A 12701-nucleotide genomic window follows, 5' to 3' on the forward strand; every position below is an offset into this window, starting at 1 on the left:
CGCCCCTCTGTCCAGGCTACTACTTACCTCACTACATCCACAGCCTCCCCTCTTTCCAGGCTTCTACTTACCTAACTACATCCACAGTCACCCATCTGTCCAGGCTACTACTCACCTCACTACATCCACAGCCACCCCTCTGTCCAGGCTTCTACTCACCTCACTACATCCACAGCCGCCCCTCTGTCCAGGCTTCTACTCACCTCACTACATCCACAGCCGCCCCTCTGTCCAGGCTTCTACTCACCTCACTACATCCACAGCCGCCCCTCTGTCCAGGCTTCTACTCACCTCACTACATCCACAGCCGCCTCTCTGTCCAGGCTTCTACTCGCCTCACTACATCCACTGCCTCCCGTCTGTCCAGGCTTCTACTCACCTCACTATATCCACAGCCACCCCTCTGTCCAGGCTTCTACTCACCTCACTATATCCACAGTCGCCCCTCTGTCCAGGCTTATACTCACCTCACTACATCCACAGCCTCCCCTCTGTCCAGGCTTCTACTCACCTCACTATATCCACAGTCGCCCCTCTGTCCAGGCTTCTACTCGCCTCACTATATCCACAGCCACCCCTCTGTCCAGGCTACTACTTACCTCACTACATCCACAGCCTCCCCTCTTTCCAGGCTTCAACTTACCTTACTACATCCACAGCTGCCCCTCTGTCCAAGATTCTACTCACCTCACTACATCCACAGCCGCCCCTCTGTCCAGGCTTCTACTCACCTCACTACATCCACAGCCGCCCCTCTGTCCAGGCTACTACTTACCTCACTACATCCACAGCCTCCCCTCTTTCCAGGCTTCTACTTACCTTACTACATCCACAGTTGCCCCTCTGTCCAAGCTTCTACTCACCTCACTACATCCACAGCCGCCCCTCTGTCCAGACTTCTACTCACCTCACTTCATCCACAGCTGCCCCTCTGTCCAGGCTACTACTCACCTCACTACATCCACAGCCGCCCCTCTGTCCAGGCTTCTACTCGCCTCACTACATCCACAGCCGCCCCTCTGTCCAGGATTCTACTCGCCTCACTAAATCCACTGCCTCCCGTCTGTCCAGGCTTCTACTCACCTCACTATATCCACAGCCACCCCTCTGTCCAGGCTTCTACTCACCTCACTATATCCACAGTTGCCCCTCTGTCCAGGCTTCTACTCACCTCACTACATCCACAGCCTCCCCTCTGTCCAGGCTTCTACTCACCTCACTATATCCACAGTCGCCCCTCTGTCCAGGCTACTACTCACCTCACTACATCCACAGCCGCCCCTCTGTCCAGGCTTCTACTCGCCTCACTATATCCACAGCAACCCCTCTGTCCAGGCTACTACTTACCTCACTACATCCACAGCCTCCCCTCTTTCCAGGCTTCTACTTACCTTACTACATCCACAGCTGCCCCTCTGTCCAAGCTTCTACTCACCTCACTACATCCACAGCCGCCTCTCTGTCCAGGCTTCTACTCACCTCATTACATCCACAGCCGCCCCTCTGTCCAGGCTTCTACTCACCTCACTACATCCACAGCCGCCCCTCTGTCCAGGCTACTACTTACCTCACTACATCCACAGCCTCCCCTCTTTCCAGGCTTCTACTTACCTTACTACATCCACAGCTGCCCCTCTGTCCAAGCTTCTACTCACCTCACTACATCCACAGCTGCCCCTCTGTCCAGGCTACTACTCACCTCACTACATCCACAGCCGCCCCTCTGTCCAGGCTTCTACTCACCTCACTACATCCACAGCCGCCCCTCTGTCCAGGCTTCTACTCACCTCACTACATACACAGCCGTCCCTCTGTCCAGGCTTCTACTCACCTTACTACATCCACAGCCGTCCCTCTGTCCAGGCTTCTTCTCACCTTACTACATACACAGCCACCCCTCTGTCCAGGCTTCTACCTACCTCACTACATCCACACCCCCCTCTGTCCAGGCTTCTACTCACCTCACTATAACCACAGCCGCCTCTGTCCAGGCTTCTACTCACCTTACTATAACCACAGCTGCCCCTCTGTCCAGGCTTCTACTCGCCTCACTATATCCACAGCCGCCCCTCTGTCCAGACTTCTACTTAACTCACTATATCCACAGCTGCCCCTCTGTCCAGGCTTCTCTACTCGCCTCACTATATCCACAGATGCCCCTCTGTCCAGGCTTCTACACCCCTCACTACATCCACAGCCGCCCCTTTGTCCAGGCTTCTACTCGCCTCACTACATCCACAGCCGCCCTGCTGTCCAGGCTTCTACTCGCCTCACTACATCCACTGCCTCCCGTCTGTCCAGGCTTCTACTCACCTCACTATATCCACAGCCACCCCTCTGTCCAGACTTCTACTCACCTCACTATATCCACAGTCGCCCCTCTGTCCAGGCTTCTACTCGCCTCACTATATCCACAGCCACCCCTCTGTCCAGGCTACTACTTACCTCACTACATCCACAGCCTCTCCTCTTTCCAGGCTTCTACTTACCTTACTACATCCACAGCTGCCCCTCTGTCCAAGCTTCTACTCACCTCACTATATCCACAGCCGCCCCTCTGTCCAGGCTTCTACTCACCTCACTACATCCACACCCGCCCCTCTGTCCAGGCTTCTACTCACCTCACTACATCCACAGCCACCCCTCTGTCCAGGCTACTACTTACCTCACTACATCCACAGCCTCCCCTCTTTCCAGGCTTCTACTTACCTTACTACATACACAGCTGCCCCTCTGTCCAGGCTTCTACTCACCTCACTACATCCACAGCCGCCCCTCTGTCCAGGCTTCTACTCACCTCACTACATCCACAGCTGCCCCTCTGTCCAGGCTACTACTCACCTCACTACATCCACAGCCTCCCCTCTGTCCAGGCTACTACTCACCTCACTACATCCACAGCCTCCCCTCTGTCCACGCTGCTACTCACCTCACTACATCCACAGCCACCCCTCTGTCCAGGCTTCTACTCTCCTCACTACATTCACAGCCTCCCCTCTGTCCACGCTGCTACTCACCTCACTACATCCACAGCCACCCCTCTGTCCAGGCTACTACTCACCTCACTACATCCACAGCCACCCCTCTGTCCAGGCTTCTACTCACCTCACTACATCCACAGCCACCCCTCTGTCCAGGCTACTACTCACCTCACTACATCCACAGCCACCCCTCTGTCCAGGCTTCTACTCGCCTCACTACATCCACAGCCTCCCCTCTGTCCACGCTGCTACTCACCTCACTACATCCACAGCCACCCCTCTGTCCAGGCTACTACTCACCTCACTACATCCACAGCTGCCCCTCTGTCCAGGCTACTACTCACCTCACTACATCCACAGCCTCCCCTCTGTCCAGGCTACTACTCACCTCACTACATCCACAGCCTCCCCTCTGTCCACGCTGCTACTCACCTCACTACATCCACAGCCACCCCTCTGTCCAGGCTTCTACTCGCCTCACTACATTCACAGCCTCCCCTCTGTCCATGCTGCTACTCACCTCACTACATCCACAGCCACCCCTCTGTCCAGGCTACTACTCACCTCACTACATCCACAGCCACCCCTCTGTCCAGGCTTCTACTCGCCTCACTACATCCACAGCCTCCCCTCTGTCCACGCTGCTACTCACCTCACTACATCCACAGCCACCCCTCTGTCCAGGCTACTACTCACCTCACTTCATCCACAGCCGCCCCTCTGTCCAGGCTTCTACTCACCTCACTATATCCACAGTTGCCCCTCTGTCCAGGCTTCTACTCACCTCACTACATCCACAGCCTCCCCTCTGTCCAGGCTTCTACTCACCTCACTATATCCACAGTCGCCCCTCTGTCCAGGCTACTACTCACCTCACTACATCCACAGCCGCCCCTCTGTCCAGGCTTCTACTCGCCTCACTATATCCACAGCAACCCCTCTGTCCAGGCTACTACTTACCTCACTACATCCACAGCCTCCCCTCTTTCCAGGCTTCTACTTACCTTACTACATCCACAGCTGCCCCTCTGTCCAAGCTTCTACTCACCTCACTACATCCACAGCCGCCTCTCTGTCCAGGCTTCTACTCACCTCATTACATCCACAGCCGCCCCTCTGTCCAGGCTTCTACTCACCTCACTACATCCACAGCCGCCCCTCTGTCCAGGCTACTACTTACCTCACTACATCCACAGCCTCCCCTCTTTCCAGGCTTCTACTTACCTTACTACATCCACAGCTGCCCCTCTGTCCAAGCTTCTACTCACCTCACTACATCCACAGCTGCCCCTCTGTCCAGGCTACTACTCACCTCACTACATCCACAGCCGCCCCTCTGTCCAGGCTTCTACTCACCTCACTACATCCACAGCCGCCCCTCTGTCCAGGCTTCTACTCACCTCACTACATACACAGCCGTCCCTCTGTCCAGGCTTCTACTTACCTTACTACATACACAGCCGTCCCTCTGTCCAGGCTTCTTCTCACCTTACTACATACACAGCCGCCCCTCTGTCCAGGCTTCTACCTACCTCACTACATCCACACCCCCCCTCTGTCCAGGCTTCTACTCACCTCACTATAACCACAGCCGCCTCTGTCCAGGCTTCTACTCACCTTACTATAACCACAGCTGCCCCTCTGTCCAGGCTTCTACTCGCCTCACTATATCCACAGCCGCCCCTCTGTCCAGACTTCTACTTAACTCACTATATCCACAGCTGCCCCTCTGTCCAGGCTTCTACTCGCCTCACTATATCCACAGATGCCCCTCTGTCCAGGCTTCTACACCCCTCACTACATCCACAGCCGCCCCTTTGTCCAGGCTTCTACTCGCCTCACTACATCCACAGCCGCCCTGCTGTCCAGGCTTCTACTCGCCTCACTACATCCACTGCCTCCCGTCTGTCCAGGCTTATACTCACCTCACTATATCCACAGCCACCCCTCTGTCCAGGCTTCTACTCACCTCACTATATCCACAGTCGCCCCTCTGTCCAGGCTTCTACTCGCCTCACTATATCCACAGCCACCCCTCTGTCCAGGCTACTACTTACCTCACTACATCCACAGCCTCCCCTCTTTCCAGGCTTCTACTTACCTTACTACATCCACAGCTGCCCCTCTGTCCAAGCTTCTACTCACCTCACTATATCCACAGCCGCCCCTCTGTCCAGGCTTCTACTCACCTCACTACATCTACAGCCGCCCCTCTGTCCAGGCTTCTACTCACCTCACTACATCCACAGCCACCCCTCTGTCCAGGCTACTACTTACCTCACTACATCCACAGCCTCCCCTCTTTCCAGGCTTCTACTTACCTTACTACATCCACAGCTGCCCCTCTGTCCAGGCTTCTACTCACCTCACTACATCCACAGCCGCCCCTCTGTCCAGGCTTCTACTCACCTCACTACATCCACAGCTGCCCCTCTGTCCAGGCTACTACTCACCTCACTACATCCACAGCCTCCCCTCTGTCCAGGCTACTACTCACCTCACTACATCCACAGCCTCCCCTCTGTCCAGGCTTCTACTCGCCTCACTACATTCACAGCCTCCCCTCTGTCCACGCTGCTACTCACCTCACTACATCCACAGCCACCCCTCTGTCCAGGCTACTACTCACCTCACTACATCCACAGCCACCCCTCTGTCCAGGCTTCTACTCGCCTCACTACATCCACAGCCTCCCCTCTGTCCACGCTGCTACTCACCTCACTACATCCACAGCCACCCCTCTGTCCAGGCTACTACTCACCTCACTTCATCCACAGCCGCCCCTCTGTCCAGGCTTCTACTCCCCTCACTACATCCACAGCCGCCCCTCTGTCCACGCTGCTACTCACCTCACTACATCCACAGCCACCCCTCTGTCCAGGCTTCTACTCGCCTCACTACATCCACAGCCGCCCCTCTGTCCAGGCTTCTACTCACCTCACTACATCCACAGCCACCCCTTTGTCCAGGCTTCTACTTACCTCACTACATACACAGCCGTCCCTCTGTCCAGGATTCTACTCACCTTACTACATACACAGCCGCCCCTCTGTCCAGGCTTCTACTTACCTCACTACATCCACAGCCCCCCTCTGTCCAGGCTTCTACTCACCTCACCACATCCACAGCCGCCCCTCTGTCCAGGCTTCTACTCACCTTACTATAACCACAGCCGCCCCTCTGTCCAGGCTTCTACTCGCCTTACTATATCCACAGCCGCCCCTCTGTCCAGACTTCTACTTACCTCACTATATCCACAGCCGCCCCTCTGTCCAGGCTTCTACTCGCCTCACTACATCCACAGCCGCCCCTCTGTCCAGGTTTCTACTCGCCTCACTACATCCACAGCCGCACCTCTGTCCAGGCTACTACTCACCTCACTACATCCACAGCCTCCCCTCTGTCCAGGTTTCTACTCGCCTCACTACATCCACAGCCGCCCCTCTGTCCAGGCTTCTACTCACCTCACTACATCCACAGCCGCCCCTCTGTCCAGGCTTCTACTCACCTCACTACATCCACAGCCGCCCCTCTGTCCAGGCTTCTACTCGCCTCACTACATCCACAGCCGCCCCTCTGTCCAGGCTTCTACTCACCTCACTACATCCACAGCCGCCCCTCTGTCCAGGCTTCTACTCACCTCACTACATCCACAGCCGCCCCTCTGTCCAGGCTTCTACTCACCTCACTACATCCACAGCCTCCCCTCTGTCCAGGCTTCTACTCACCTCACTACATCCACAGCCTCCCCTCTGTCCAGGCTACTACTCTCAAAACAAATAAAAATAAATCAGATTAATCTGACTCACTTATATCACTTATGATATTATTGTCACATAAGTTTTTTACAGATTTTTATGAATCCCTGTGTAAATTTCAAAGGCTCAGATTTGTATTTTTCAAATGCCCTTTTTTTGTCATTTATTGTCCATTTTACAGTAGCTGTAAGCCATGGGGGGGGGGGGGGTAATTTTAGCCATTTATACTTGTTACCTACAGGAATACATTTTTCAGCGTATATACTCGATGTGGATTTGAAGCTCTCCCATTTATCCTCAGTATTATTATGTGACAGGAGCTGCTCCCAGTCTATGCCCTGAAATGCTGCCCTCAGCCCGGGGAAATTGGCCTTTTTAAAATTCTGTGTTTTTGCTCCACCAGCCAGACTTTGCTTCTTATAATTCAGGGGGAATATAATTATATTGTGGTCACTATTACCTAGTGTTTCTCGAACAGTAACATTTCCAACAAGCTCTGCATCATTAGAGATTATCAGATCCAACAGAGCATCACCTCTAGTGGGAGCTTCTACAGACTGGCCCAAAAAGTGGTCCTGCAGGCAAGTTGAGGAATCTTCTCCCCTTTGCGGTTGAGGCAGAACCATGACCCCAGTCAGTGTCTGGGAAGGTAAAACCTCCATTATGACCACTGTACCTATTTGGTTCTGCAGCTGAACTTCTACTTCCTCGGTGATGATAGAAATCTAGTAATGTGCAATAAGGCAAAACGAGGTATAGGCGTGCCGAACATGCATTTATAGTCACAATAACGTAAACCAAGGTCAGCATAGACAATCATAGATGGAAAAGGAGATCGCTGGGCAACAGAAGCATTACTAAGCGTCCCGCATATGGTGCACGTCACGTTATACTCCGGATCTCCACCGCAGCTTTCACCCAGTGAAATAGAGATGATGGAATCCAGAGACATTTCCACAGCATGTCCTATATGTCCTAAGGGTGGTTCTTGCCGCGCATATGAAGTGGACTTTTCCCATTCTATTTTTCATAAGTAACCACAAAACCGCAGCTGGGCTCTAAACACTCACACGTCCAAACACATAAAAATCCAATAAACTGTATTGAAGACAAAGAAAGACAGAAAGATAATAGATATGAGATAAATAGATAGATAGATAGATAATAGATAGGAGATAGATAGATAGATAGATAGATATTAGATAGATAGGAGATAGATAGATAGATAGATAGCAAAAAATGTTATATAGTAAGAACGGCACCGCACATCCAAAGAGCAAAAGGGTGCCAGCAGATGTTGGAGTGATCCAATCTCCAAAAAACGCAGAAAATGAAAATATTCCACGGCACTATATTTTTATTTTCTAGATATATAGTGTTGGGGCAAAAACCGCCACCTCTATGATTGCCGGGGTTCTAATTGGAGTTTTTGTTATGAGCGCTCGGAGAGCTGACACAGACACTGCTGAATCATACTCTCTCTACTTTATTCCACACAAGCAGACATCTTTATAACATTACAGATAGTCACAGACATCTTTATACCATTACAGATAGTCACAGACATATCTGGCCCACCACCAAAGGGGTGGAAAGCGAAACTAATGATTGGATTGGTTATTCATAAAAGGCAATTCTTCCGCACCGTACTAACAGAATTCTCATAATTAAAAAGTTGACATTCTCCATCAGCACATCCCTAAACTCAGGAGGAACATAACTCTCTTGTATGTCAACCTCTGATAATGGGGGCGAAGGAGCTGCCTACCCGTTGTAGCTAGAACACATTTTAATTATATACACAGAGACTCCCCACATCCTTCCAGCTGGCTCATTAATTTGTCCACATATGTACAAGATGGAGGACATGTTTATACAAAATGGATTTTCATCCTTCACAATTCCCCCATTTTGAGATATCTTGGAACTGACATCTTAACCCAGAGGTACTTCAGGTGGGAGAGGTCCAACTGCCGGCCGGAGGCCAGATTCCCTCTCAGGTATTGATGCAGTTCCCAAGACCTCTCCTGGTAGTTTCTCCTTTTGGTACAGAACCTGTTGGTGCACATAAACATCAGCTTAATCCCAGCACATACTACTATTATAATCAACACTACTTGCATTATTGTTTGTAAAATTCCCACCAACCACCCACCGACTGGTTTGAACCAATTAGCGGGAATTAGAAATGATATAGTGTCTCCCACCATGAATCTTTGTCCTGCACAATGTTCTCTCAACCATTTTTCCAGCATTTTCTCTATCCCTGCTCGTACTTGAAGGTTTCCTTGAGGGTCTATATCAGTGATGGGCAAACTACGGCCCGCAGAGCTGTCCGGAGGCAGCAGGAGTGGAGATGAGCGCTTCCATTGTGGAGGCGCTCATCTCCATATTCATCTGTATCACCGTCCTCAGGACAGCGATACAGATGAATGGTCGGAGGAGCAGGGCAAACGCATCTCCCTTGCCCGTTCCTCTGATAGGCTACAGGCCTAGTGCGCCGCCTGAGCCGTACAGAGTGGGGAAGCACTATGGGGGCCCTATATACTGGCACATTATGGGGGGCACTATGGAGAAGAGGGGAAGCACTATGGGGTCCTGTATACTGGCACAAAATGGATTGGTACTATGAAGAAGAGGGGAAGCACTATGGGCGCCCTATATACTGGCACATTATGGGGGGCACTATGGAGAAGAGGGAAAGCACTATGGGGTCCTGTATACTGGCACAAAATGGATTGGTACTATGGAGAAGAGGGGAAGCACTATGGGGGCCCTATATACTGGCACAATATGGGGGGCACTATGGAGAAGAGGGGAAGCACTATGGGGTCCTGTATACTGGCACAAAATGGATTGGTACTATGAAGAAGAGGGGAAGCACTATGGGGTCCTGTATACTGGCACAAAATGGATTGGTACTATGAAGAAGAGGGGAAGCACTATGGAGAAGAGGGGAAGCACTATGGGGGCCCTATATACTGGCACAATATGGGGGGCATTATGGAGAAGAGGGGAAGCACTATGGGGGCCCTATATACTGGTCCAATATGGGGGCCCTATATACTGGCACATTATGGGGGGCAACATTGGGCCCCATATACTGGCACAGTATCTATTCTGCGAATTGCAACAACAAAGCTAACTCCAGACTTTGATGACTTAGCAAAAAAGGGAGACCAACAACACCGTTCCGACTAAAATTGAAGGTCAGTTATACATACTATGTTATGAAAGAAATACAGTGCAAAAAGTTTTGTACAATAACTCTTTTTATGCTTTTCTACCTTGAATTAAACTAAACCTTTAATGTTACGAAATTTAAATGTAATTTATATTAATTCACACAAACGCCCCATCCATCTACTCTTGATCCGGCTTCGGGTCCAATATATAAACCCATTATGGCCCAGGAGTCAAAAAGTTTGCCCACCTCTGGTCTATATAGTGGCAGCAGGCGGGACCTATCACTCGACACATCCCTCCTTCTTTGGCAGTGAGATACTCTAACACTAGGGTATGTTGGTCAGTAACAATTATGAGTTGAGCCTGGACATCATTAGTTCCTAACACTTCCCATATCTGATCATCAAGGTAATCTGTGGCTACTACTAATATATCCCACATCTGCATTACCATCGGATAAAGGAACAGAGCGCTAAAGAATTTATTTGAGATACTCATTTCTACTACGTGAGGTCTTCCATTGGGCCGAGGGGTATTGTCTGCAGCCCTGCGGTAAAGGGTATGCCCAGGCAACGTTTCGGCCCTCTCAATGAGGCCTTTGTCAAGCACGCCACTTAATTGTGTGTCGCATTGTGTAGCATTTAGGGTCCATAATAGACCTGTTGCTTATTGTGGATTAGATTTGGATGGGTTCCACTGATGCCCTATGTTACTTATATGTTTCTTTCGTCCGCAGTGAGTTTGTAAACACCATAGTGACCAGACATGCCCCTGTAGTGGATAGGCTTGTGTGGGGTCACATGGTCCGCTCCTCTACTCCTTACGGCGCGGGTAGCGCGATCTCCGCCATCACATCTCCGATCACGTGGACGTGGGTTGGAAGGCGCCCCGCTCGCGTCTGGGAGGGTGGAGCGGTCTGTCGGACTCCGCGCTTGCGCAGTCAGGGACGCTTACTACATGTGGACACACTGAACCACCAATGGTAAGCTGGTTTTAGGTTTTGAAGAATATAAAATATAGTACAGCTGAGTTTGTGTCAATTGACAAGTGTTTTTAACTCCTTCTATGCACTTGCACGTTAACACTGTGGCCCAGGTTCACACATACATTTTTTGATTATGTGTCCTATACAATATGAATCCACTATAACTATTGAGAGTAAAGATCATGACCTGAATGGTTTTATATGATATTTATGCACCCGTTTTGTAACAAATTTATGAATCATGTGATCAAGTGGTCATGTGACATGTGTATCATGTCTTCAATGATCCACTGAGTATGTAACGTGATCAGTTTTCCACTTTTGGAACTATGGGTATATATACTCACTTGTGACACTATGACTTTGATTGACAAAGGCCTTATTGAGAGGGCCGAAATGTTGCCTGGGAAATAAATTGGGTCACCGCCATTTCACTTGATGTTGGAGTGCTGCCTCGTTTTTTGGACTTACATAGATAATAGATAGATATTACATATAATTTCTGAAGATATTGACTGTTTTCGATAATTTATCTTGAAGTTTAGGATTTCCTGTAATTAAGATTAAAGCCTGGGCTGTGGGATTTATTATGAGGATGAGCCCGAACATCACTTCCAATATGACACCAGGCTGGAATGAAGACAGAAGGAAGACACTGGTGGAGACTTGTATGATGGCATTGAGGAGGGCTTGTAGGATCATGACCCGGACGGCTTGAATATGACCCTTAATCTTCGGAGAGGAGGTGAACTGGGATCTGTTCTTCCTGATCCTCCAGACATGTATCAGAAGAGATGTCACACTAAATCCAATGCAGACGAGGGTCCCAACTAAAGGAAAGATACAACCAAGAAGCACAATAACAGCCACGTAAGAGGGCTCCACATTGAAAGTGTATCTTGTTGGCCCATCGGTCATGTTATGATGTGGTATCGGTTCTATCATCCAATTCAGAGGCAGAATAATGAGGAATATCCCTAGAAGTGATATTCCGATTATCTGAGCCATGGAGGAGGAGAACTTGCTCTTCAGCCAGATGAAGGGTCCACATGAGCAGCGGACAAGTTTCAGGCAGTAATAGCTGGAGAGCCAAGCTGTGGCCCAGAAGCGGAAATAGGTCAGAAATAAGCAGAACATGAAGACATAATGAATCCACAATCCTAAGTAGTCAGAAGGGATGTAATGTATGAAGCTCTTGAGGGTGGAGAACCACTGCAGGCACAGGTTGGTGAGGGCGGTGGAGAGAAAGATCAGATCACAAGGGCTGGACTGCCGTCTACTGATCTTGTCTCCACAGTAGACGCCAATAATCATGGCGTTTAGAGCAGTTCCTGGAGCCAATGTAACGACCGTGGCGACCATTCTGAATAAATCTAAAGCCTTCGGCATTTTTGTTGATGTCCTGGTCAGGAGAAAAGTCCTGTCACATCAGATCACACTGAACTTCTTACAGCTCTAATAGTAATGCAGATAGGCAAATGTCAGCCGTATCTGGTATCATCACCGAAACTACTGTCAAGACAATTTTCTAAGCAAATCTTTGTTCTGCATATTTCTGATATGATCCGATTACCATAAAGGTCCAGGACAAGAGGTCTACATATCACAGACCTCCAGCTATGTGAGCAGGACCAGGTCAGAAGCCAGGTCTGACAGCAGCCTTGATCACCCGATCTGGCACTCTGGATCCTGTTGGTGCAGAGCCGCCTCTCTTCTCTCCTCCTCCAGTAGATGACAGCAAAGCATCAGCCAGTCTAGGTCTATAGAGGAGCTGTTAGGCCTGTTTCACAC

At 50.4% G+C, this 12701-nt stretch overlaps 1 protein-coding gene across 1 annotated transcript; it reads right to left on the reverse strand.

Moving 5' to 3' along the window:
- Positions 1-11399: 11399 nt before the first annotated feature.
- On the reverse strand, positions 11400-12299 carry LOC122945570 (taste receptor type 2 member 41-like). The gene has a single exon (XM_044304637.1). The coding sequence runs from the start codon at positions 12297-12299 to the stop codon at positions 11400-11402; it is 900 nt and encodes a 299-aa protein (XP_044160572.1).
- Positions 12300-12701: the final 402 nt, after the last annotated feature.

Source organism: Bufo gargarizans, chromosome 8, assembly GCF_014858855.1.
Source record: "Bufo gargarizans isolate SCDJY-AF-19 chromosome 8, ASM1485885v1, whole genome shotgun sequence".
NCBI lineage: Eukaryota > Metazoa > Chordata > Amphibia > Anura > Bufonidae > Bufo > Bufo gargarizans.

Bases quoted from the DNA above. Each gene is read 5' to 3' on its own strand.
- LOC122945570 (XM_044304637.1), bottom strand. From the start codon at position 12,299: ATGCCGAAGGCTTTAGATTTATTCAGAATGGTCGCCACGGTCGTTACA.